We start from the raw sequence: 26,144 nt of genomic DNA on the forward strand, positions 1-26,144 counted from the left end.
TTGGGTAATATGGCCATTTTAACAATATCAATTCTTTCAATCCAAGAGCACAGTATACCTTTCCATGTTTATGTCGTCTTCAATTAGGGTTTTCTTTTATAAAGGAATAAAAAGCTGGGTGGTGGGTTCATAAGTGTATCTATATTAATCTCTGAAATCTTCTCTATGTCCAAAATGACATTTTCTATGAAATATTCCATAATTAAAAATCAAGACCAGGATTTTAACTCTTGCTCTATAACCAGTATCTAAAATTGTACATTTTTAACACATTACAGAGTGTGTTGAAGAAATTGAGCTAGACAAATCACATTTATTCCTAGATACATAACCTCTTTATGCGTCTGAATCAAGATCACCTATGATGAGAAAAGTCCCCCAAACCACCCACACGTCTCTGCTGCACTTCGCTGCCCAGGGTCACGTGCCCCCCCCCCCCCCCGTGCGCATGCTCTGTCGGTGGTTAGCGCTCAGACCACTCTCCCCTGCACCACCCTCACCCTCTGTGAGAAAGCACGAGATACCGACAGATGCTTCTAGCCCACAGATGAACAAAACAAGACTGAAATGCTGCAAAGGGACACTCTGTGGCGTCAATCAGGCCCAGGACACGAACGTACGGGGGAAGTGCGTTGCAGCCTCAGCCCTGCAGCCTCCCTGGGAACCCCCTCCACCCCAGACCCAACCCAAAGCAACTGCTCCCCCACCCTTGTCCACGCCCTCAGTCGGCTCCCAAGGACTTGTGGGCGGTGGGGTTCTTCATGCTGTCCAGGGAGTGGTAGGAACAGAAAAGGTGAGAGGAGGAAGGCCCACTGGGACACAGCAGAGCGAAGCTGCGGAGGCCACCCACCCGAGCTGAGCGCCCAGAGGAAGGGGCAGGGCAGCCCAGCTGTGTTCAGGTGTGCGGGCCTCTGTGACACTCTGATGTGACTGGACACACCATTCAGAGAGAAGGCATTCTGCAGAGGGGCGGGAGCTGCAGACCCTGGGGGTCCCGATGCATAGGCCCTGCAAAACTGAGCTCTGAGGGAGGGGCACAGAGCCACATCTGTGACTCTGCTCGCCCCAGACTGACTCACACTGGGGTCCCTGGACAGAGGGCCCTGCCACTAACATGGAAAAAAGCCCCAAAACCACACTGCTAACTCTGCCCCCACGCTACCCCCAGCCTGGCCAGAAGCTTCCAATGGCTCCCTCTCCACCTCATGCCCTGCACTTCCCCAGCCAAGCAGGGCACTGCTCCACCTGTCAGCAACCCTCCCCACTTCCTCGAGCCCCAAACACGAATCTCCACACCCCTGAGACCTCTGCGTCACTGCGGACAGACCGCTGTGGCCCAGGCCCCCCCTGGCGCTGCTGCGCCACCAGCAGCTGTCTCTCAATTACGAATGAAAAGATAGTACGTTTATACACTTGTCCACACTGGAAACTTCAAGTCCATAAGGAGGATTACACAGCAACCACTAACATACTTTAAAGGCAGATGCAATACAAAAGCTCTTTTTATATTAACCAAAATATGAAGGAAAAGATGAAGGAAAAAGCTGCCCAGGGTTTATTAAGTTGCAGTTGGTTAGGTTTATCAAATCTAAACAACTTTAGGGACCTGCTATTGTACACGTCTGTCACAATCTTGACTTAATACACCTTCACAGAACACTTAATGACAGCTTCTTAAAACTACAGCACTCAACCATCTCATGGCAGAATGCTTGGGCTTGAAAATAATCTAGTTCATATTTGAGGCTAGCAATTTTTTTTTAGCTTTAAACAATGACCCACAAAAACAAGACAAATTTCACTTTCTTTTTTTTTTAAATGGAGGCACTGGGGACTGAACCTGGCAAGCATGCGCTCCACCTCTGAGCTATACTCATCCCCCTAAAAATTTCATTTTCTGTAAGGGCATCATTAAAATAGCAAACTTTAAGGAGCTAAAAATGATCTCTCAATTAAGCCAGCTTTGGCTCAGATACCTGTTAAGTAATCCTTCTGCTGAAAGTCACACTCAAACACCACCACCCACGCTCACTTCTGACGGAAAGGGCGAAGTGTATGAAGCAGCTCCGTGCAAAAGTACACCTCCAAGATGAGACCGCAGAATTATAAACAAGTCAGAGTGTGGAGCTTTGGAAGGATTAATGACAATACACGTAACATTCACAGAAGAATTCTTACCACCCCAAATCAGAAAAAACAGGATTGAAGAAAAAGGTTAATTTACACGGACACAATCGCAATGAGCTGCAGCAGGCCTACTGTAACACTGAGGTGCTGGGGCCCTGAGCGCCCCCCGGCGGCAGGGCCGGCATCTGCTGCCCCGTCCCCGCAGGAGGAGCAGGGCCCACGAGCCCTACGCCAGCCTCACCACAGCAGTGCAGACTTGGACTGGGAGGTGAGAAAGCAGCTGCCCACTGGTCTGCCAGGGTGCAGCCCGGAAGGCAAGGGACCCTGCCTATGAGTCCGTCGGGGAGACGGCAAGACACACACTTCAGAGAAGCGCCAGGCCTGGCACCTGCACTCCTGCCCTGGGCCTGCCCCCCCAGCCGTTGAAACACACGGAGGCTCACCAGCAAGGCCGGCCCTGTCCCCACCCTCCTCCCACGCATAACTGAGAAACAAGGGTTTATCCCCTCCCCCTGTCCCAGGCAGGACCCGAACACCAGCGTGTGTGAGGGAGTGTCCTCGACGGTGCGGGCTCCCTCCAGGGCTGGGGGGTGGGTGGCGCTCACCCCTGACTACGGAGCAAGGGCGGGAGGCTTTCTGGCCCCGCACACATCCCGACTCCCCTGCGCCCCGCTGCGCAAGGCAGCCCTGGGCCACGGGGCAGGCCGGCACCTCTGCAGGCTGCTCAGGGCCTTCCACACAGCCGCTTTCACTCCCTACAGGGTGAAAGCAGGTAAACTCAGAACCCACCAGGCCGCACCCTTCACCTGCTCCTTACCACCACCTGTGCCCGCCTGTGGGTGGGGCCAGGACTCTCCTCCCGCCCCACAGAGGAGGCCTGGGGGACCTGAGCAGGCTTGCTGTTGGGATGTCCGTGAGCTGAAACACAGGTCTTCCCGCTCACCCGAGATAACTCCCAGAAGGTTCCACATGGTTAATGTATATAACAGACTCCAAACCTAACCAGAGACTGAGAGAGAAATGGGCTCCTTCCTCCTAAGTGACAGACCAGCTGAATGGCCCCGCCTGGCTGTGGGCTGCACATCACCAACCTCCGGTTCCCACTGGAAGATAACAACTCTGCCGCCCCTTGTCTCCTGTTGCAAGAAGACCTCCAGGGTAATTAAATTCAACAGCTGAGATGACATCAGCTGTCAAAACACAGAAGCAATTTACCAGGTTATGATTTTTGAGAGGATTTACAATAAACATAAAAAAATCGATAGAAAGGATCAAAAGAAAGATAAACACATATAAAATTTTCTCCCTGGATGGAGCAAAATTTTCATGGAAAACTTGTAATTATGAAGCAGCCGCCTGCTGGTTCTGGAGCCGAGAGCCCACGTGGGTTTATGGGTCACTAAGCTAAAGCCCAGCTGCCGGCACTCGGAGTCCCCTAGACTGGGGTGTCCTGGGATAAGGAAACGGGGCTGCAACTCAGAAATTAATCTTGGAAAAAAAACAAAAGAACTTGGCTCAAGAAGACTGCTGCCTCATTTTATAATGCACGCCTGATAAGACCTTTAAAAACAAACCCGATTCTTACATAAAATCAGCAGAAACGTTTTATTCAGTGTGGTACCTGGTTGGCTTCTGTACAAAATAACATCACAGACAGTACAAGTTCTACCTCGCTGTCCGGATAACGTCACCGTCACTGACAATGACACTGCTACCTAGTGGGACACTGCCGGTCAGACACTCGAGATCCCTGACACCAGCAACACCAGCAGCACAAAGATCCGGACGTCAGCTCGCTGGGGGCAGAGGCCACAGGGCTCAAAGAACAAAGCCAAGCCTGGAAACGTCCTCAGTCGCCCTAAGGCTAACACTTCAGTTAGGGGAACCGGAGCTGGATTTACGACAGAGACAAATACCCCGCGACAGACTTCAGAGGAAACCTGCTTTCTCAATAGCTCAGCTTCGTTGAGCACTGATCGAACAAAGGCACGGCTCTGGTCTCCAAAAGGACTGGTGCAGCCGGTTTTCTGACCACAACCGGACTCTCATCCTTTGTCAGCTGCCGCAGAAAATCTCTCTCGCTGCTCCAAGGAAGGGACGGATCATTACAAACCCATCCTCACTGGGCCCCGGCTCAAAGGGCAGGTCCTACTGGCAAACGAGTGACCTCTCTGTGGTGCGCAGGCCACAGTGCCATTGAGGTCGGAAGTGTTAAGACAAATACTGCTAAATGGCTACTATAAACAACTTACCTACTAATAAGAAATGGATCCAAAAGTTGTAACCACCTGAAGGACTCCCCAGAAAAGTGGCCATAATATAACGCAATTCGCAAAGGTCTGCACAAACATTTATTGGTTAATATATGATATCCCTCCTGCAAATGAAGTTCTTATTGCACTGGTACTGTTTATTGACATTTAAAAGGGCTGAATTCTACAGCCTGGGATTTCTTTTTCTCTTAGTCTTCTGTTAGCCTTGGGAAAACGATTAGGCTTCTTGCTACAAGTGTCACTTTTTAAATTAAATTACCTGAAATAACCTATTTGCTTAAATGAAACTATTCTGTATTGGACTAAAAGGGACTAAAAATCTATGTCATTTATACCCAAGGGGTGCACAATATTATATAATTAATGGAATTCTAGCTGTCAGTGATTTTCACACTTAATTAAAATGGAGTGAATCTTTTAAAAGAGAAACTCTATGAGTGCCAGTGGTGAGAAATTATTTTCATTAGCTATGTAAGTATGTATGAAACTAAAATTAGAAAGCCCTCTGTAGAGTTTAGAAGAGCTCTGAAATCAAAATATACAAGTTAAATACCAACAAAACTACAAGACGAAGAGCATTAAAACGACCAGCATGAATTTCATCTGGCAGTACTGTGGATGCCGGAGCATAAACGTGGTGATGACAGAGGACACTGAGCTGGGTTTCACAAGCACCAAGGACAGAGAGTGACCCAGTTCTGCCCTCTGTCCTGCCCAAGTGCCTGGTGCCCTACGCACAGCACAGACCACCCCTCCAGCTGTGCTGCTGGCACCGGGTGCCCGTGTCACCGGAGCGAGACGCCTTCTCCTGGTGCGAACCGCCCGCCATGAAGCACTCTGCTGCAAGCTGGTCCCTGGCTGATGCAGAGCTCACCACCGCCCACTCAGATCCTCCTCGAAAGCCCGTGAGGAATGCTTAGCAGCTCCCGGGAACGTCCCAGCCTCTCAGCCATGCGTGGGACGGCGCCCAGGGCCCACTCCTTCCCTTCCCCTCCTGCTCGCTAAGGGGTCAGGAGACTGAAAGGGCATCTGTCCACAAGGCCGCAAGTGTGAGCAGGCTTCAGTGGACGCTGTGGATGACGGCAAGGGGCTGGAGGGTGGGGACTGACCGGGGACAGTCTGGGTGTGCACGGGGCCAACATCTCAACGCACCGACGGCCTTGGGCAAGCTCCGTGCCAGCTGTGGGGCCTGGGGATGGCAGGAAGTCTGTTCCCAGAACTGCTGGGCCCCCAAGCCAGGCGCCGTCCTGTCAGGCCGGGGCACACGCTGCCCCTCCACTATGGCTTCCTGAACGCTGGCTGCTAGGAGTGGATGTTTCCACAAGCGGTCCTCTCCAAAATGCCCAGAGCCAGGAGAAAAGGCCTCAGGAGTCAAACACTTGAGGTCCAAGGAAAGGACCCACCACAGGAAAGCCCTCCACTGAAAGACCCCTGCCCACAGAACTGCCTCTCTGCTCCAACGTGGCTCCAACTTCAACAAGAACCAACAGCTCAGGATCTAAAGGCCCAGGAGAGAAGACCCGGCACTGAGCAGGAACCTGGAGGGAAGGGGGCAGCGCACCAGCAAAGTCACAGACAGGACGCCTGCTGTTTGCAGGGAGCTGACCCCTAGTGAGTGACGGTGCCACCAGTGTCGGCCGAGGCCTGCGCAGCTGCCAGCTGCTGTCCTGAGCAAGCACGCCGCGGTGGTGACCAGTGAGCCCCACCGCAGCCCACGGAGCGGGTGCTGGGCGTGGCGCACACTCAGCTCGGCCACGGGGGCAGGAAGCTATGGCGCCCGTGGCACCCTTAAGGGACAGCAGCAAGCACAAACAAGGAGTGCTCTTCGAAATTCACAGGGTAACAGTGGTAATTTAAAACCTCAAGACCTCTCCCAAAGGGTAGAAGAAGACAACAAAGAGGCGGGCAACAGGAGGGCCAGGATCATCAGAGGGCAGGCCCAGGCCGCCCATCCCCCGGTAACAGGTTCCAGCAAGACGACAGACAAAAGGAAGGGAAAAGCCATCACAGGGTAGGACACGTCTCCCAGAACGGACACGAGCGCGTCCAGGCTGTCTGGGCACAAGGGCCATACGAATTACTGTTACCCAGTCCCCTAAGGAAGAGGCCCCGCCCCAGCGCAGCGCTCTGACCCACGGGGCTGAGGGCAGAAGGGAGAGAACAAACAGGTCACACACACGCAGAAGGACTCAGACGGCATCATGTAAGACGCAGGAAAAGTAATTTTCAACCTGAAATTCTGTACCCAGCCAAATCTTCAGTCAAGCTTGAGGGTGGAGTAAAGACGTTTTCATACGTTTAAAGAGCAAGAATGACCACAAAAAACCCTTTTGCAAGAAACCACTGGCAGATACAACTTGGCAAGATGAGAACAAACCAAGAGAAAGGACGGCGGGGGGAATCTGACATCCCGGCAACGGTGAGGGAAGTCCCAAGACCAGAGTCCAGCGGCCCTGCGGAGAGCAGCCTGGGCAGGGGCCCCGCGGCCAGGAGACCTGCCTGCACCACCAGCTCCGCGTCCTTGGACAAGGGACTCCCTCTCCCTGAGACTCAAGCTCTCCTTTGTAAACAAAAGTAACAGTGGCACTTGTACCCCCAAGGGCCCGAGGCGAGGGGCAGCTGGGCTCAAGCAGCCGCCCAGCTCAGCGGAAGGCTGGGCCACCGCACGCCTCCAATCCCGCACGGTGATGCGGGTGAGCGAGCTGCAAAGCAGTGTTCAGTGTGCTCACGCTGTGCAAGGAACTTAGAAACCGCTGCTTATACACAAGTTAAATTTTAAAGCAAAAACACACAGATAAATAAATAGGAAACGGTCTAGAAAACACACACAAGCCGCTAGGAGCAGCTGCCTGGGGAGGGCTCCGCCAGGGCCGTGGGGCGCGAGGGCTCCCCTGCCACTCTCTTCACGTCTCACCGTTTGACTTACTTTAAATAATAAACGCCCTCCTTTTGCTTTTTGAGACAAAAACAATGAAATCCAGTAAAGATGAGAAGGGACAGTTCATCTTGAGATCTGCCCTGCTCTGCATTCTTGCTGCTAACAGCGCGCCTTAAAGCAGTTCTCTGACTGTGGTCTGTAGACCCCTGGGGGCTCTAGAGAACCACTCAGAGGTCCACGAGGTCAACGCTACTTCACCTGCCAATATCTCACCTGCCATTGTCACTGCGCTGCCACCTGCGTGGATGAGCAAAGGCAATGGGGGCTGAAACTGCTGGTGTCTCAGCACAAAGCCCGTAGCTCAAACCGCGCCTGCAGCCCTGCTGCTCATACCACGTGTGTGCAGGGAGACAAGACGGAAAAAACGCCAGTTCTGCTTAGGAATAGCCTCAATGAACAGCCACACGAATTACTGTTACCCAGTCCCAAGCCTTCCGTGTGCACCCAACGTGCTCGCGGCGAGGCTGGCGCAGCACACCCCCACCCCCCGCAGGGACCCCGCCATCTCAAGGACGGGCTTGCGCAGCCACCTGCGCTGCAGCCCAGCACACCCTCCCTCACGAATGCCACTTTTATTTGAAAGAACAACTGACCAACTACGGCCGTTTAGATGTTGACATTTGCAAAAATTTTCTTAAAAATGAACACACGGAGCCCTTACTACACAGAAAACCAGTTGACTGAGCGCATTTGCTGCCAACGATGAAGTTCAAGCTTTCAAGAGAGACCAGGACTGGGGGAGCCTTTCCTACCGCTATTACCTCGGCAGCTTTCCACCAGGGCTTCTCTGATGAGATCAGCGCTGGTCTTCCCTGACCTCGTGTGAAGAAATGAATCGGCGTTCAGAAGATCTGAGTGAGTCCGTGTGCCAACACGTACGTCCCAGTGCCCAAGGCGTGATGCCGCCAAGTCACCTGCATACGCAAGAGACACACTCAGAGCGCAAGACAGAACTACGGATTTTAATGTCAACAGGGGTAGAAAATTCAGCAATATGGTTTCAGACTCCAAAGTGCAACGAAACTTGAAGAAACCACCATGTGCCCAATTCTGCTGTAGGAAGAACATCCATAATTGCATGAGAAGGCTATTAAATCGCCCCTCCCTTCTCTAACTACATGTAAGTACGAGGTGAAATTTTCTTTGTGTATTTTGATAAAACAGTCGTAACAGACTGAAGGCAGAAGCAGGTCTGAGAATCCAACTGTCTCCTTCAAGCCCTACACTTAGGTCTGCAAAGTGCAAAACAATGCCACTTAGTCTTTTTGTTGGAGAAAGGTGTTTTTCGTTAAAAACGTTATGTTAACATATAGTAGATTTATTATTAAAGTGAAATAACAAACATTTTTAGTTGTTCTGTTTTAATTTCCAATCACAGTGAGTACTGATAGAGCCCTCACGAACAAAAACTCCCTGGGCCTTAAAAATTATGGAGAGTACAAAACCAAAAGGCTTTGAGACCCTGGCTTAGCACGGGGCAGGCAAACTACCACCTGGCCCAGCGCCTCGCCCTTATGCTCCTGGGGTCTGCGGCTGCCTTCCTGATACAAGGCAGAGTCAACACTTCAGAAGATGCGGCACAGAAAAGTCTGCAGGATTACTACTCGGCCCTTTACAAAGAGTTCGGAAACCTGTGATGTGCAGCAAGCTCGCATCCCCAGCCTTTACTGCTGCAGTGACTTCGGAGCGGGCGCTTCTGCCTCCACTCTCACCCCATCCCCCACTCTCCAAAGGCCAGAGGGACCTTCCTAAAAACTGCGGCGCCGATGTCACTCCTCTCCTTAGACTCCTAAAACGTGTGAACACTTACTTCGAACCACAATTCAAGGCGTTGGTTCCTCCCTCTGGCCTGCCAGTCTGCCCTCACCACGGCACTCCCTTCTTTGCCAGACAAGCACACCAGGACTGGTTTCCCGGATGCACCAGGCTCTCTCCAATCTCCACTCCAAGCCCCTCAATCTGGAACACTCTCCCCCCCGCCGTCCGCATCCTGGGTGCTCCTCCATGTCCACGTGCGCCACTCTCAAGCTGCTGCCATGGCCCACATGCTTGCTGGTCTCTGTGTAACTGAGGGTCTCGAGAGGCAGTGCTGGGTTTCTCTGTTCCAACATCCGGTGCCAGCAGCCCTTCAGGACACTGTTGTCAACACTCAGACGAACTAAGCTGAGAGCCAGCCCCTGTAACACTCTTCCCTTTCCTTAGCTGGCTCCCTGGAGCGATGTGTGGGTTCTGGCCGGCAGAAGTCCCACTGAGACGGAATGAATTACTCGAGACTCTGTGGAAAAAGTCAAGAAAGCGAGAGGGAGTCAACTCCACGAGCCTCTCAAATGCCCCCACGTTTATTGTGTACAATCAAAGGAAAAAAATCATTAACAGTTGTGCGATGGTACGCAGGAATTTAGGGAAAGATGGGGGTGGGATCGAGATTGTAGAAGCCACAATGAGTACATGTTTATCTTTAGGGAAGTCGTGGGGAGAGGGGAGCAAGATACATCCTTACAGATATGTTAGCGCAGACCACCAGCCCAGCCAGCTCCTTGTCTGGGGGATGACAGACTGCCTAACAGCAGGCATGCCCAGCGTTTATGGCTGAGGGCCAGGGTCGCCACGAGCAGAGTGCTGTATAAAACCTCAACTATGCAAGCAAGGCATTGTCTCTGCTTTTTGCCGCAAGGAGACAGGAGTGCGGATGCACTGGCGCCAGCTTGCAGGGCAGTTACTGAGCACAATTGTTCTTAAAGGAAACAAGTGGCTGGGCTCTGTTACAGTTTGTTAACCAAGTCATGGGCCCACACGGTGAAGAAGAGTAAGTGATTCCCATGTGCAAGAGGGTCTCTTAAGACATCAGCATTTCGCCATCATCAAAAAGACCACAAATAACAAATGCTGGTGAGGATGTGAAGAAAAGGAAACGCTCACACACGGCTGGTGGGGATGTGAACTGATGCGGCCACTGCGGAGGACAGGATGCAGGGTTCTCAAACACTGAAAACAGAGCTACATATGACACAGCAATTCCACCACTGGGTCTACATCCAAAGAAACCCCCAAACTCTAATTTGAGAAGATACATGTACCTCAGTGTTCACAGCAGCATTATTTACAATAACCAAGACATGGAAACAACCTAAGTGTCTATGAACAGATGAATGGATAAAGAAGACATGGTGTATATACACAACACAGTACTACTCAGCCATAAAAAAGAACGAAAAGTTTGCCATTTGCAGCAACGTGGGTGGACTTCAAGGGCATTATGCTAAATGAAGCAAACCATAGAAAGACAAATACTGTAAGATATCACTTACATGTGGAATCTAAAGAACACAACAAATTAGTGAACATAACGAAAAAGCAGACTCACAGATACAGAGAACAAACCAGTGGTTACCATCAGGGGGAGGGGAACACAGGGGTGGAGGAATGGGAGGTACAACTCTGAGTGTAAGACAGGCTCAAGGATGTACGTACAACACGGAGAACCCAGACACTATTTTGTAATAACTGGAAATGGAAAGTAACCTTTAAAAATTATGTAAACATTTTTTTAATTAAAAAAAAAAAAGACACCAACACTTTAACAGTTTTCAGTTACTGTGAGCATTCTGGCCAAGCTTCCAGGCGTTATCTGGAGTCTTCCTAACAACCCTGTAATGGTCACAGGGAACAGCACCCTGTTTTACAGCCGAGGAACAGAAGGTAAGCAACCTGTCACGTCAACACACAGCTAGTAAGAGGGCTGAAATGGAATCTGCACTAAACCTTACTATGTCTTGATTCTCAACAAGTTGAAGCAACAACCTAAGCCACATGCTGAGGCTGGAGAGCAAGCGGGTGCGGGCAGCGTCCGGCCCCACGGTGTGCTTGTGGGGGGGGAAGGTCAAGCCCTAAGCCGGGCTGGACGTTGAGCAGCTGGGCAGCGGTTCAGAAAGGAAGCGGAATTTGGGGTCTGAGATGCATTTAGACAATGAGTAGGTGTGGAGGTGGGCAGGAAACTAAAACACAGGAATTCTCCACTTTCTGAAAGTTTGCTTTGCGCCACTTCATTTTTACAAAAGACCTATACCAGTAACCTGCTTCTGCTAACCGGAAGAAATCCAAAGATTTCACTTTGCAAAAACCAAAAACCAAAACCAAAACCAAAACAAGCAAACAGACGAAATGTGAAAAAAGCCTTCAGTGTGTTTTGCAGGAATCCGTTACACAGGCAGCACGCAGCCGTCTCAGCATCCAGGCACCAGAGCTCTCAGCCGCGCCTGTGAGCACCTGTGCTTCGTCTCAGCTGTGCGTCTGTTAGCATGACGTGTCCTGAGGTAACTGCTTCTTCCCTTTCCACCCTTTCAGCTCACAAAAGAAAGGTTCTGTAGGAATGCTCTGCTTCCAGATAGCAGGGGAAACCTGCGTTCTAAGTTGGGAAAGAAGTGTGAGCAAAGATCAGGGGATGGGAAAGATCGCTGAATAGTCATGGAAAAACCAACAGGTCAGGCCCTACGCGAGGGATCTGGGGTGAGCAGAGAGACGGGGGGGAGGTCAGGAAAAAACAAGCAACTGCCGTTTTCGTATTTAAATATAGCTACAACCAAGCCCAAACACTGTAAAACACATGAGAATTCGTGAACACTTCACCACCACCTTACAGGTTCGAAAGCACCGACCGCACTGCTTTATCTCAATGAAAATCTCATGACGTAACTGCTAGATAAGCAAGCTGAGGTTCAGAAAGGGCCTTCAAATGGTAAAGAGCAGACACGAACTGAACCCCAAGTTCCCCAATGAAACAACAGATTTTTTAAAATCAAGGAATAAAAAAATCATCTGAGTATAAAGTAACATCAGTCCAGCTTCTCCAGTGGACAGTCTGACTTCAGAGACACCACAGTGCATCTGGGCTCAGCAGGCACACTGAACACATTAATCTTCAGAAAACCACACATACCTGATTTCCTCAAGGCAGAATCTCCCCATGAAGCTCTCCTCTAAATTAACCTGCAAGGATGTCTCCAGATCGTTTTCGTGTTTGACAGCCCTCCCCAGAAGATGCCTTCCTGAAGGCTCTCTCCAGCAGCACGGAGATAAACAGGAAGTAAGCGGGAATGCTACACTAGCAGGGAAGCATCAGACCGGAAATAATCCAAACGCCTGACACAGAGCCCCACCGCGCCTTACTGAAAAGGTCAGTGATGAACACAGGGTGCCCATTCTCTACACACAGAAAAATCTATCACAGCACTCTAAAAATAATGACTACGACTGGAAAGCTTTGCATTCACAAATTTGGTATTTCAATGATTCCAAAGAGCACATTTTCCCTCATTTTAACAGCTCTGAAATCACGTGTCTCATTTTCAATGAAACACGACTGCTGTTGCTGCCCAAGTGCTCCGAATTTCTCTTATCGTCCCGATTTAAACGTTTCGTTCTTTCATGGTATCTACATAAACTCTTCTAAAAAGGCTGGCCATACCATTACCCAGATACCATATTATTTATACAACTCCCCAGACTCAAGCTTGAGTTAAGCAGATCAACCTTCAGCTTTGTTAAACATTCTTTTGTTAGAAAAAGATTAATGTCTAATTCAAAGCAAAAGATTAGATCCTGGACTAAAAAACTGATGAAAACAAAATCATCAAAGGAAAAGCCTAGACACTTGAAGCTACATATCCTGAGCTAAAAGGACCAGCTCTGATCAACCCGTACAAAGGAGCATGCAAAACCAGGTAACCGTCCATGACAACCCCCCTCTCCGGCCGGCCCCTCCCCATCGTGCCTCCAGGAAACCAGGGAAGGCTACGAGTGAACAGCAGCAGCGGACCCAAAGCCTCCCTGCAGGAGGGCAGCCTCTTCCCGTCAGAGTAACTCGGCAGGCGGCTATCACATCGCTTGTCTGCACGCGTGGCTGTTCCAGGTGCTTACCATCTCTGTGTCATCTACTCTTCAGATACGTTGAGAATGGCAATTCTTAAATCTTGTTACTAATTTAAAAAATTTTTTTAATTAAAAAAAAATTTTGGAGGAGGTAATTAGATTTACTTGTTTATTTTTAGAGGGGGTCCTGGGGATTGAACCCAGGACCTCGTGCGTGCTAAGCACATGCTCTACCCCTGAGCTACACCCTCCTCCCTTGTTACTAATCTTACACGGTTTTGACGGGCACTTACTTTAAAGACATCTCAGTTTCACTTGCTTTCAGAGGTAATGTCCGACAATTCCTGGTGGTGAGCCCTCTCCCGAGCTCTGCAAGGACAGAGCAGGCCCAAGGCTGGTCAGCCACGTGCCATGGTGGGGCTTCTTCAGCCTGGCCACAAAGGGTCCCTGATGCACTCCCGCCCCGCTTCAAACCCTGGCTCTGCCGCAGAGTGGCTGCCAGCCAAGTTACCTGCCTTGTGTACCTTGGCTTCTGCATCTAAAACTGGGAAGAACAAGAGCTCCTCCCTCCGAGGGTTATCTGAAGACTGAATTAATGGGCACAACTTGAAGCAATCTCCGGAACACCGGAACACTCAACAACTGTCGGCATCTTTACCTCCAGGCTGGGTCTTCTACAAGGTGGTGGGGCTGGGGGCGGGACACCGAGCTTTCGAGCTTAAAACAGAGATCACACTCCACCGAAGACAGACAAGCAAAGGACTGTCATGTAAGAGGTTCACATGGTGAAAGCTGTCCACGGAAAGAGAGCAGGGGCTGAGTGATGGTGGCTAAACATCACACATGAAAAATCTGCACAAATGGTTAGCAACTTCCAAAGAGTAGTCGCCGCTAGAGCGTTCAGTGTCTGGAGGTACACGCTAACAGCTCCTTTCTCACTTCCTTCTGGAAGCCTCCGCCTGGTTTGGCTACTTTGACTTCTGCTCATCTAGGCATAAAAGCTCACCTAGTCCACCTTCAGGGGTGATGACAGCAAGCACAACAGCTTGCTGCAGGGGCGGAGAAAGGGGCAAGTCACCAGTGACTGTCACGTACACATCTTGTCACCAGAGGACAATGAGTCATCTCCTGAGCCCACCTCTCTGCCCACCTGCAGGGAGATGGGACTCCCCGGCAGCTCTATGGCTGGCCTGACCCACAAGCAAAACCCTGCTGTTTAAAAAAAAAGAATCATCAAATTTTACACACTACTATACTTTCTTCAGGAGTTTCCCAAAACTATTAGTTTTAAAAACAAAAAGGAAATCAAAAGCCACTTTCCACCGTACTCACGCCTCACCCTTCAAAGCCGGGGAGCCCACGCACACCCCCGCACCCTCACGCTCACCATGTGCTGCCCTTCCTCGGGAGCGGAGAGGCCCACGCGATCCCAGTCCCCTTCTGATCAATCGCGGCGGGAACCAGAGAGGTGGCCCAAAGCTCAGGGTCACCAGGGCGCTTTCCAAGGCAGAGCTTGGGCCACCACAAACCTTCGAGAACAAAACACCTCCCCAGCCACAAACCTAAACAAACACTCGGACCATGACCTCAGCTCTACATCCGAGTATCCGGGTACGGGAACCAGCCTCAAGCTACCCACCCCCTAGCTCCCTCTCATCCACGTTTCTTCATCAAGGTGGAGTCGGGGCACAACCAGCTTCATGACCAGTTTCTTTCTAATCCTTGCTTAACAATCACTAGCTGTGAACAACTACTTCCTCCTCCTTTATGGCAGGCGTCCATGGTAATGACACATCTCAAACAAATACTATCCACAACTACATGACGGCATAACAAATGTCGTAAGGTGGATTACTAAAGCCAGAGCATTACGTGCGGTAAGACAGCAAGCCTGGAATACACACAACAATCCAAAAGTATGCGGGTAACTACCACAAAGCCATCTTACAAAAAAGCTTAAAATACCAACTCTCAGATATATTCATATTTTTACTTAAAGTAGGGGTTTAAAATTGCAAAAAGTTCCAGTTTAGAGAATAGACTATTTCTGCCAAGATTTTTTTAAAAAAAAGAACACCATTTTCAAAACATAACATCACACTTAAAATACATTTCAGTAGGACTTAAATTTTAAGTCATTCAGCTTGTCAACAAAACGTCTCTTCTAAAAAGAGAGAAACCAGAAATTAAGACAGGCATTAAGCTCTCACAGCTCCCTTCCTCTAAATAAACAGGTTTTGCTTTAGTCCTGACATTAATTTTGAGTAAGGTGAATGGTCACCGACTTGGCACTGCGAAGTTAAAAAAAAAAAAAAAAAAGGATCTTGAATATAAAAGAAACAGAATTCAACCTCAAATCATGAACATCTTTACAAACTTCTTAAAGCACAGTTTTACTTGCTTAACAACCTGGGCGCTGTCCGACTCTCAGGGCCAAGGATCTCCAGGTGTCACACTGCCAGGGAGAGGTGCAGGGTGAAGGAGGGGGCAGGTGGAGGAAAGGTGTAACACACCTGACCAAAGGCTGTTAGTTATTGGGGGCAAGAAAGGTGTATTTCACATACAGACAATTTCAAGAGAAGGGGAAAGGTTCACAATGTTCAGTAAGAGGCAGAACAGTAACAAAAACCACATGTGATTCTAATTAAACTTCCGAGTCCACCTTCGTGTGTGTAAGGGAAAGCCTCCAAGTGATCCGACTTTGAGATGACAGCGGCGCCGTGGGAAGCTGGGGCAGGAGACGCCCTTGAAGCCTGCGCCGTGGCTCACCTGAGACTGTGACTAAGGGAAGCATCCACCTACTTCAAGCAACGCCGTGAAGTTCAAGAGTAAAATCTGGAGCAGGAACTTTGAAAAACATCACTGGAGAAGGAAGGAAGAACTGACGTGAAGCTGAAGAACTTCAGAGGATCGAGTGATCCGGCCCTGCTTTCAAAGAAGAAACAGGCACAGCAGGCTGCCCCCATCGCCAGGTGACCAGAGCCTCCCGACGCGCGCCTGTGCGAGCCCCCTCCACTCCCGCCAGTCCGCAGCAGCCCAGCTGTGTGCCTCCCGAGTCCCCAGTTCCTGCGGCCGTCTCCGTAGTCCCACTGAACGCAGGAGGCAGCCGCCTGCGGAGGAGGGAGCCCAGACTCCACTCGGAAGCCCCGAGAGCCTCAGGCTGCGTGACCGGGGCTCCTTCCACAGCCCCGGGGCCGCCTCCCTGCGCGGACAGGGCTCCTTCCATAGTCCCCAGGGCCCGCCCCGCGCCCTGCTGCGCGGCCTCACCTTCGGCCACGTCCTCGTCGACGGCCGCCTTGACCTGCGAGAAGCACCACTGCAAGTCGCTGGGCCCGCGGGGCAGCCGCCGCCTCTGGCTCCCGCGGACACCCCGGGCGCGTCAGGCCCGCGCCCCCGCCCGACCTCTGCTCCTCACCTGCCATGGCCGGCCGGCGGGCAGGCGGGCGCGGGCGGGCGCCGAGGCGGCGGCTGAGCAAGAACGCAGCCGCCGCACTGCCGCCGCCACCACCAGACTCTTCTTCCCTTTTCAAAATGGCGCCGAAAGCCCGTCGCCCCGCTTGATGACGTCATCTCTCTCCGCCTCCGCGGGCCGCGGGCGGGGGCGGGGCCGCTGGGAGGCTCCTCTCCGCTGGGCGGGGCCGGGCGCACGGCCGAGGGTTGGGGCCGCCGGGGCGTGCCTACTGCGCCTGCGCGAGCCAAGCCGCGCCCCGCCCCCTGGAAAAGATGGTCCCGGTGGGGGACGTGCGGACGGAGGGCGGCTGTGGGCCTGGAGCCTAGTGCTCCCCTGAGGATCAGCAGCGCGGCTGCTGCGGGCCATCCGCCCGCCCTTCTGGGGAGTTTTGGCTGGCGGGAGACGGCCTTCGCCCCATTCCCGAGCCGGGCCCGCCTTCAGCGTCTTCGGCCAATGGGAGCGCGGTCCTTCGGGGGAGCAGCCAATGGAGACCGCGCTGGGCGGCCGGAGGGCGGAGCTTCCCGGCCGCGGCCGCAGCTGGAGCGCGCCGCACCTGAGAGCTTCCGTCCCGCCCACCGCCAGTGGCCGCACTGGAAATCACTCTCCTCCCACACCGCTCCAGGCCCCGAGCTCAGGCATCCCTGCACAGAACTCCCGTTGTCGACCAGATTGCTAGTTCAGGGGTTCCTTGAGTCCCAGTATACAATCTTAGGGAAATAGTGTTGAAATACATGTGGCCCAGCACCCTTTCATACTAGGGTGTGGTTTCTGTGGCCAACGAGGGGATTATTCCTTTGTGGGATTTATGTGTCCGAAATCATAACTTCTTTCAGTGATATTGCGAAGTTGATGGTGACCGTATCACACCACTGGAAGACGATCGGTTCAAACCAGAAACATTTGTCCACTCCACGAGTGCTATTTTTCCGTCAGCTCCTGCTATGTGTCACATGCTGTTCACGGCCCAGCAGGTGCGGGGTAAACAGAGCAAATGCCTGCCCTCACAGAGCTTACATCTCAGTAAAAATCAGGCATAAAGCGGAGTATGTCGTAAGTCAGATGGAGTTGGGTAGAGAAGGAAAGCAGGGAAGGAGGGAAAGGCAGTGTGTATTGGGACGGTTGCAGTTTGAACACGGCGACTGAAAAAGACCTCAAGAAGATGAGGGCGCAAGCCGTGGGGCGTCTGGAGGAAGCTGTGCCAGGAAGTGGGATGGTCTCCAGGCGCGATAGGAAGCAGTGGGGTCATAAGCAGAGAAGGGTCGCAGCTGACTTGGCCCTTAACGGGGCCACTGTGGCTGCTCTGCTGAGAATAGACCGCAAGGAGCTGAGGTCATCCAGACAAAGGGATGAGGACTGAGTGGTCATGGATGTGGCGGTCCTGGGCAGCGAGCTTGAGAACCGGTCGGGTTTCAGAGATGCGCATCTGGAAGGCTGAGCGCCCTGGGACTGACGGTTGGAGATGCCCTGGGAAAAGAAGGGACTCAGGGACTCCTGCGCTCTGGTGGTCTGAGCGCCTGGCACCGGGGAGTTTCTGCGCCCGAGGTGGGGCCCGCCGCGGGCGGAACGGCTGGGCGGGGTTGGCGTGCGCGCTGATTGATTGGTTAGTTGTGACAGCGTGGAGCAGTTGCTAAGGCAGGTGCACATACACGTCTGGAGCACATGGGCAAGTCGGGCCTCGGAGTGTAGATTCAGAGGCGCCAGCATCTGGAGGCATTTCAAGCCAGAAGAGACTGGATGAGCTCACCACCGGAGGCGGGACGGATGGGGAAGAGCGCCTGGACACAGCCCGGAAGGAGTCATAGGAGGGGCAACGTGGGAGGTGGGCTGGAGAACCAGGAGCACAGGGAGTCCCGAGCCCCGCCCCGGAAGACAGGCGGGAGGGGTCTGCTCTCAAACTTTGCACAAGGAGCGTTGGGGATGGACCGCTTGGTTGTAGCAGTTGGGATACCGTTACTGACCTGGACAGAAACAGTCACCGTGGAGTGGCCAGTGCCAAACTGCTTTGAGAGAGTTTAAGAGAAGGTAGGAGGGGCGGGGAGGGTATAGCTCAGTGGTAGAGCACGTGCTTAGCATACACAAGGTCCTGGGATCAATCCTCTCAGTACTGCCATTAAAAGAATAGAATTAAAAATAGATAAAAATAAAATTTACATTAAAAAAAGAGTAAGAGGAGATGAATGGAGGTAGTAACAACAATCCCTTGTTTTGAAGAGGAGCGGAGTAGTCGGGCTATAATTTCCCTTTTTTACTGATAGATTTGGCTAGTCTTTCCCCGAGCAATTGAAACCCTGAGTTGGCCTCAGACTTTCCTGTGCAATTGCTTTAATTTATGTTAAAGAGAAGTCTTTTGAAGTGACAGCAAAATAATTAGTTTTAGTTTAGACTGTGTTCTTTGGTTAATTAGCTACCATTAAGTTAAAACTTTAAAACAGCACTAAAGTAACATATTCCTAAAAATAGTGAGCTGTTTTCCTTGTGTCCCACTGGGCATCAACTGGTATCCAGAGATTTTTTAACTATTCCATTTTGGGATGCTAGGGAACTTGAAATATCTCAGTGAGTTACTCTGGATTTGAACTGGTGTTTACAAGTCTCTGGGTATTGCAAGGCAATTTTCTTGTTTTATTATTTTCAGATCTAATGGAAAAACTGTGAAATGCCTGATGTGTACTGGGGTCTAGTCTCCTGTCCTTATACGAGAGACTGCTACTTGCTGATACAAACAACTTGAGTGACTGTGTGATTCCAAGTGCATGAAGATTGTGTCTTTGTCAACTTGACTAGGGTGCAGTACAGTTATTAAAGCTCAGATGAATCTAGGTGTTGCTGTGAAGGTATTTTGCAGTTTCAATTGACATCTGTGATCAGTTGACCTTAAGGGAAGGAGATGACCCCTGACCATGTGCGTGGACCTCACCCCATCAGGTGAAAGCTTTGTGAGCAAGTAGTGAAGTTGCTCGGAGAAGGAATTCTGCCTCAACCTGTAACTCCAGCTGTTGCCCGAATTCCTGGCCTGCCATGTGGATTTCAGACTTGCCAGCTCCCACAATCACATGATCCAATTTCTTAAAATAAGTCTCTTAACATATACACATACATTCAATTGGCTCTGTTTCTCTGGAGAACCCTGAAGTTCTAAAACAGGCTAAAGGACCCTGTAGTGATGGTGGTGGGGGGTGGTTGTGGGGCGGGGCGGGGACTGACTGGGAGAGAGCAAGAGAGAACATTCTGGGGTGACGGACTGTTCTGTACCTTGTCGGAGAAGTGATTACACAAGTGCATACTGCTGTCAAAACTCATCCAACACCGAACCACTGAACGCTGAAATTCCATTTTATTGTCCATGAGTTATAGCTCAATAAAACTGATACTTTAAAAGCCTGACTTAACCATATATCTAATTTTTCAAACAAGCCCAAAGAGGACTTTATGTCTTGGAAGTTTGGAAGAAATCACAGAGGAACAGGCCCTGTTAGTTGTTCTTCCCTGCAGACCTGTAGTTTTTAGAAACAATTTCTTGGATTTATTTAGAACTCAGTGACTGAATACCATTTAAATGTGGATTGTTTTCACGTTCAGCTGCAGCAGCTGGCTCAGAATTGTCATCGGTGTACCCTGCTGGTCAGAGTGCAATACACTAGATTTAGAAACTTGTTCGAGTGAGGGCTCCTGGCCTCTCCTCTGAGCGGGTTCACATCTGTGCCCTCGGCCTCACCCCGCAGCATCCTGCTCACAGCCGGAATTAATGGCTCTCTTCTCTTCCTCAGGTTCCTTAGCTCTTCCAGGTCCCCTGAAGCAAGGGTTCACAGGAGAAAACTCTTCCCTTAGCTTGACCTACCTGGGGCGCCCCCAAGCCCCGGCAGTGCCCCGGCAGGAGCTCGAACCGCTCTCTCCCTTTCATCCCTGGGGCAGAGGGAGGAGGCAGACGTGGCACCTGCTCCCTAGGGATCAGCCCGTCCATCCAGCCCACATGCGGGGGGCCCCCCGGGCTCGGAGACGGCAGGGGACCCCACCCACCCCCGTGGTCCTGCACGGAAATACTCGGGGGCTTCTCTGTCATTTGAATTTGTGGAGCAACAGGGCGAGGTGGTGGGCATCCAGACACATCCATGAGCAGTAGGATCTGGAAGAAATCTTCACACACCCCTGGGGAAAGTCTTTTTCCCTAAATTTGATACTCGCCGGCACCTGACATTCGTTGGTGGTTCCCTGCGTTCTGGAACACCAGCGATGTGATGTTTCTTATTTTCGAACCGGATATTTAAAAGTGAGAAAGATACTTGCTCATTTTAAGTGTTTTTTTTTTTTTAAGAAATAATTCACAGATGGGGATAACTTCCTTTCAAAAATCAAAACATAAGCTCCATGATGTCCCACGACGCGGTTTTGTTCTCTGGATTATACATACGAAGGCGGATCTGAAGAGGTTTAGAGCCTCACGTCAGCAAAAGGATTGAAGGCACGCAGTTCAGAATATCCTGTAATTTTCCTTTCCTGGGAGCTGGTTTGAATTTTGAATTACGTGCAATGAATGTCAAATATCCCCCCATTTATCCCAGTGACTTAGAAGTTCAGCGCACTGAGTGAGAGAGAGATCTTTGTTCTTTAAAGTCTCCTTGACAATGTGAGCCTTCTCTCCTGTGGGAGAAGGTGTCAGCCTGATTGATCCGGTGACGCTGGGAAGCTGCGGGAGCCCCTCCAGGAAGAAAGGGACCCCTCACCCCAACCGTGCCCCAGAACCGGCACCTCCTCTTGTCTCTGTCCTCAGCTCAGATCTCCCTTCCATGCGGGACACGGTTCTGATGAGCCTTTATCATGGATGCATGTGCCCTCACCACCTACAAAACACCCATCACACGGAGCGGCTCATTCTCAGGGGCACGCTGCCAGGTCCCACGCCTACACGTGCAGACAAATAGGTTCCAGAATCACCTGAAGACACAAAGCACAAGGCATGTCCTTCCCCACCTGCCACAAGCCCGGGTGGTGCTCGTTCACAGGAGATCAGTCTGAGCTCTAAAAACCATCCCTGTGTCTGGTCATGAACTTGGGGGTGCAGACCCCGTTAGGGCAATTCTGGGGAAATACTTTAAAACTGGAGGCACGGTTGGGGTGAATGTGTGCCCCAGGCAGCCCCTGTCTGGGGAGCGTGGTGACCGGGGAGCGTGGTGACCAGTGTGCTTGGTCCAGAGCCGGTGCTGGTGACCGCATGTCCCTCCTGGGCACGTGGAGATGGGGCGCTGGGACTGTGGGTCACAGGGCTCCACACCTCGCTCTGCTCCTCCAGTGCAGGCCCTCGGAGGGGCCCCCGCCTGTCTAGGGTGGTCTCCCATCCTTAGCGGAGAGGGGTTATGAGGTCACAAGGAAAGACACATGGCTCTGAAAACTGTCACCTGTGTCTAAATGTGAGCAATTTTTATCACTGAGCTTTTGAGAGGTGGGGGATGGTGTTTGGGCCCCCAGCCCTTACTGTCTGAGTGGAAGAGACGATGGAGGCCCTGCCGAAGGGCCCTGGCGGCCCTGCCCGCCTTTCCTCGTCAGCTGCTGCCCTCTGCTGGCCGCGCAGGGGACACGGGAGGGTGCCGCAGGGACAGAAGGGATGCTCCAGGGGGCCGGTCACTGTGCCCACAAAAGCATCTTGCAAGTGGGAGGCCCATCCGAGTGGCCCGTGCAGACGTGTGTGTCACGGGCCTCTCGGGACCCCGGGGCGGGGCCACGCGGGAGGCTCAGCGAGTTGGGTGGGTGGGGGCCCCGCGGCCAGGCGGCAGCAAGTTCAGAGCCCTTTGTGTCGGCGCCTGATGAGGCATTACAACGCCCAGCACGCTGCGTAATTTTTAAAATCTACTTTAGAAAGGAAATGTTTTCTTTTCCTTTTAAAAAAAGATGGTTTGATTAAATCCACCTGTGCTTCTCCAGGGGCCTGACAGCTTTTCCAGACTGAAGAAAGTGCTCAAGTGGCAGGCGGTGCTGGAGAGGGGCCCTGAGAGCAAAGGCGCCAGCGGTGGAGGGCGGGCTGTGGGGAATGGGAGGGGGCTCGTGGGAGGGGGCTGGGGTTGGACTGGAGTGAGGACAGGTCCCCAGGCAGAGGTCTAAGGGAAGGGGCATCTGCAGAGGTAAGGGAACGTGGGGAGACATGCTTCCTAAAACTTGCCTCCACCAGGAATTCTGGAAAATAACTTTAAAAATCAATTTAAAGGATGGGAACTTCTTTTTAAAAATTTATTATTATTTTTTTTTAAATGGAGGTATTGGGGCTTGAATCCAGGACCTCATGCATGCTAAGCACATGCTCTACCACTGAGCTACACCCTCCCCCCTAAAAGTGGGAACTTCTAATCATAACTTAGTGTATATTCAATACAGTGGAACTTCCCCAACTTGATAAAGGCCATCTACAAAGACCTTACAGCCAATGTCACATTCAATAGTGAGAAACAAGAAAATATCCCCCTGAGATTAGGAACAAGCAAGAATGCTCCGCTCATCACTCCTTTCAACATTGTTGTGAAAGTCCTAGCTAGCGCAGAAAGCCAAGAAAAGGACATAAAGGGATACAGATTGGGAAGGAAGAAACAAAACTCTCCTTGTTCACAGACGGCACGATTGTCTATGTAGAGAACTTGAAAGGATCCACCAAAAAACTCCTGGTAGTATTAAGCAAATAAAGTATTAAGCAATTACAGCCAGGTTGCAGGATACAAAGTTAACATACAGAAGTCAGTTGCCTTCTTGTAAACCATTAATGACAAGTGGGATTTGAGATGACAAGCAAATACTGCTTACATTAGCACCGGAGGGGGGTGGGGAACTACTTAGGTATAAATCTAAAAAATATATCCAAGAGCTACATGAGGAAAATGACAAAACTCTGATGACTGGAGCCCCAGAAGCCCTAAATAAATGGAGAGATAGTCCATGTTCATGGATAGGGAGAGTCAGTATTGTCAAGATGTCGGTTCTTCCCAACTTAATCTATAGATTCAACGTAAGCTCATTCAAAGTCCCATTGAGTTGTTGTGTGGACATCGACAAACTGATTCTAAAGTTTATATGTAGAGGAAAAGGACCCAGAGCAGCCAGAGCGACACTGAAGGAGAACAAAGTTGGAGGACTGATTCTACTTGACTTCAAGACTGAATATAAAGCTGGAGTAGTCGGGACCATGCAGCACTGGTGAGAGAAAAGACAAATGTGTCCATGGAAACGACCGGAGAGCCCAGAACTAGACTCGCAGCCATAGCTGACTGATCTTTGACGGAGGAGCAAAAGCAGTCAAACCATGGAGCAGAGACGGTCTTCACCTGATGTTGCTCAGACACCTGCACATCCACATGCGAAAGGATGAGTCTCAGCACAGACCTGACACTCTCACAAAATGAACTCGATGTGGATCACAGATCTTAATGCAAAACACGAAACTGCAAAACTCCCAGAAAATAACGTAGAAGAGGAGGCAGGAGACCTTGGTTTGCTGACAAGTCTCTAGATTCTGCACCAGAGACACAATCCATGAAAGCAAGGTGTGTAAGTCAGGCTTCATTGGAATAAAGAAAAATTCTACTCTGTGAAAAAACGCTGTTAGGAGAACAGACAAAGCGAGTTGCAGACTGGGAGAACATGTCTGCAAGGACTTGTATCCAAAATACACGAAGGAGCCCAGAGACATTAGGCAGGTTGGTGTGTGAGTGTCCTGTGGCCCCAGAACAGACCACCACAAGCCTGGGGGCTTACAGCGGGAGGGGTCTGTTCTGCCATGGCTCTGGAGGCCAGAAGTCCAAAGTCAGTGCCACTGGGACAAAGTCACGTGCCGCTAGGGCCCTGCTCCCTCTGGAGGCTGGAGGGGAAAATCTGCTCTTTTCCCAGCTCCAGGGGCTGCCCACCTCCATCTCTGCCTCTGTCCCCCACAGCCACCCCTGTGCGTCTGTCTCCCTCGGCCTCTCCCCAACATGACACTTGCAATGGCATTTAAGACCCACCCAGATAAGCCAGGATGGACTCATCTCAAGAGCCTTAGCTTAAACACACCTGCAAAATCCCTTTTTCCAAATAAGCTCACGTCACAGGTTCCAGGGATTAGGACCTGGTCCTGTATCTCTGGGACCTGTTGTGAACTGACCAGAGTCAGCTGTGGGAAGGATCAACACCCAGAGAAACGGACGGATCTGGATGCAGAGGAGGAAGCTGGTGGACCGTAGCTACCCCGGCGGAGTGTGCGAGTCTGGGTGAAGCTTGGAAAGAGGCGCCCTGGGCAGGGGGGAGGCAGACAGAGAGGATTCCCGTGCAGCATGGGCCTCCGTGATGCTTTCTGAGCATCTGCAGTGAAGATTTTAAGTTAAAAAAAAATTCCTTTTGTATGTCAGCCCCTTTTCTTTGCTGCATTTCTGTTACATGCAGTGTGGAACTTGGACACCTTGAAGATGAGGATGTATTTGAAAAACCATTTGAAAAGTCACAAAAACTAAGGAGGGTGCAGGTGAGCTCCTATCACGAGACTGGGCTGCAGGGAGGGTCGGGACACGGGTGACCTGACCAGGACCTTCGGGGGCCAACACCCCCTGGGCCAGCTGGGGCCAGAGAAGGAGGAGCTGATGGCCTCATGTGGCCAAAGCTCACAAGGCAGGGACGGTTGGGTCCAGAGTGCTGACCGGGCTCCTGGGTGGATGGGGTGGCACCCCTGTGTGGTGTCCTTCCAGCCTCAGAGGGTGGGCTGGGGTGACAGTGGGAGTGTGTGTGTGTGTACGTGTGTGTGTCTGTGGTGGGGTGTCACCTCCCTCGGAGGCAGCAGATTGCTGAGGACCATGGGCTTCCTGGCTGGTCTGCTCTCCCTGCAAAGTGCCAGCCTCGCCTGGGGCTGCGCACACCCCACCCCGCCTCTCCCAGGCCCTTCTTGCAGAGCCACTCAGCCTCTGTGCCAGCTCTGCTCTTCCCCCCAGCCCAGACTCCTCCTCTCCCCCGAGCAGCCCACCGTGCAGGACAGAGGCGGGTCCCTCCCTGGGTGACTCTGTGGCGGTGGCGGGAATTTTCAAACATCAGCTCAGCCCTGCCATGACCTGAGCCCGAGCTCTGCACTGGAGCCCACGGGTGGGGAGGGGTCTCCACCCTCAAGGAGCTGGGCCTGATCTGGCGGGGAATGGACACACGCATCCACTCCAGGGACATACGGAGAGGCACGCTGTCATAAAGAAACTGACAGAGGGTCTCGGCAGAAATGGAGCGCAGTGCCAGAGGCCTGTGACGCCAGCCCGGTGGCTTGGGGTCCTGACCCAGGCTCCCAACCACCCCTGCCCCTGGCGTGGGTTGAGGATGAACTCATATATGGTCAGGCTGTGTACCAAGGAGGCAAACACACATGCAAGTTCAGCCGTCAAACCTGCTGTGAGCAGCAAGCGCCACGTGTGATGTCAAAGCACATTCAATAGAAAGTTAATTTGAGCACAGTCTAGACCATTCTAGAGTCAGACAAACACCAGGGGCCACAAATGTGTCT

The 26,144-nt window shown here is 51.6% G+C and overlaps 1 protein-coding gene and 1 long non-coding RNA gene across 3 annotated transcripts in view; both read right to left on the reverse strand.

Annotated features, from left to right (window-relative positions):
- Window positions 1-16,767, reverse strand: part of PPP2R2D (protein phosphatase 2 regulatory subunit Bdelta) — a 30,502-nt gene extending 13,735 nt beyond the window's left edge. Inside the window, 1 exon segment of the mRNA XM_074373365.1 lies at window positions 16,474-16,767. Coding sequence (XP_074229466.1) covers window positions 16,474-16,628 — 155 coding nt within the window. The 5' untranslated portion in view covers window positions 16,629-16,767.
- LOC105067096 (uncharacterized) lies at window positions 8,281-16,467 on the reverse strand. 2 transcript variants are annotated; one of them, XR_006724050.2, is made up of 2 exons: window positions 16,005-16,467; window positions 8,281-9,613 (listed from the first exon to the last, which is right to left on the reverse strand). It is a non-coding gene; the product is annotated as an uncharacterized LOC105067096 (long non-coding RNA). The 2 variants fall into 2 exon arrangements; XR_012510035.1 differs by having other exon boundaries at window positions 15,976-16,467.
- Window positions 16,768-26,144: the final 9,377 nt, after the last annotated feature.

The sequence above is a fragment of the Camelus bactrianus genome, chromosome 11, assembly GCF_048773025.1.
Source record: "Camelus bactrianus isolate YW-2024 breed Bactrian camel chromosome 11, ASM4877302v1, whole genome shotgun sequence".
Lineage (NCBI taxonomy): Eukaryota > Metazoa > Chordata > Mammalia > Artiodactyla > Camelidae > Camelus > Camelus bactrianus.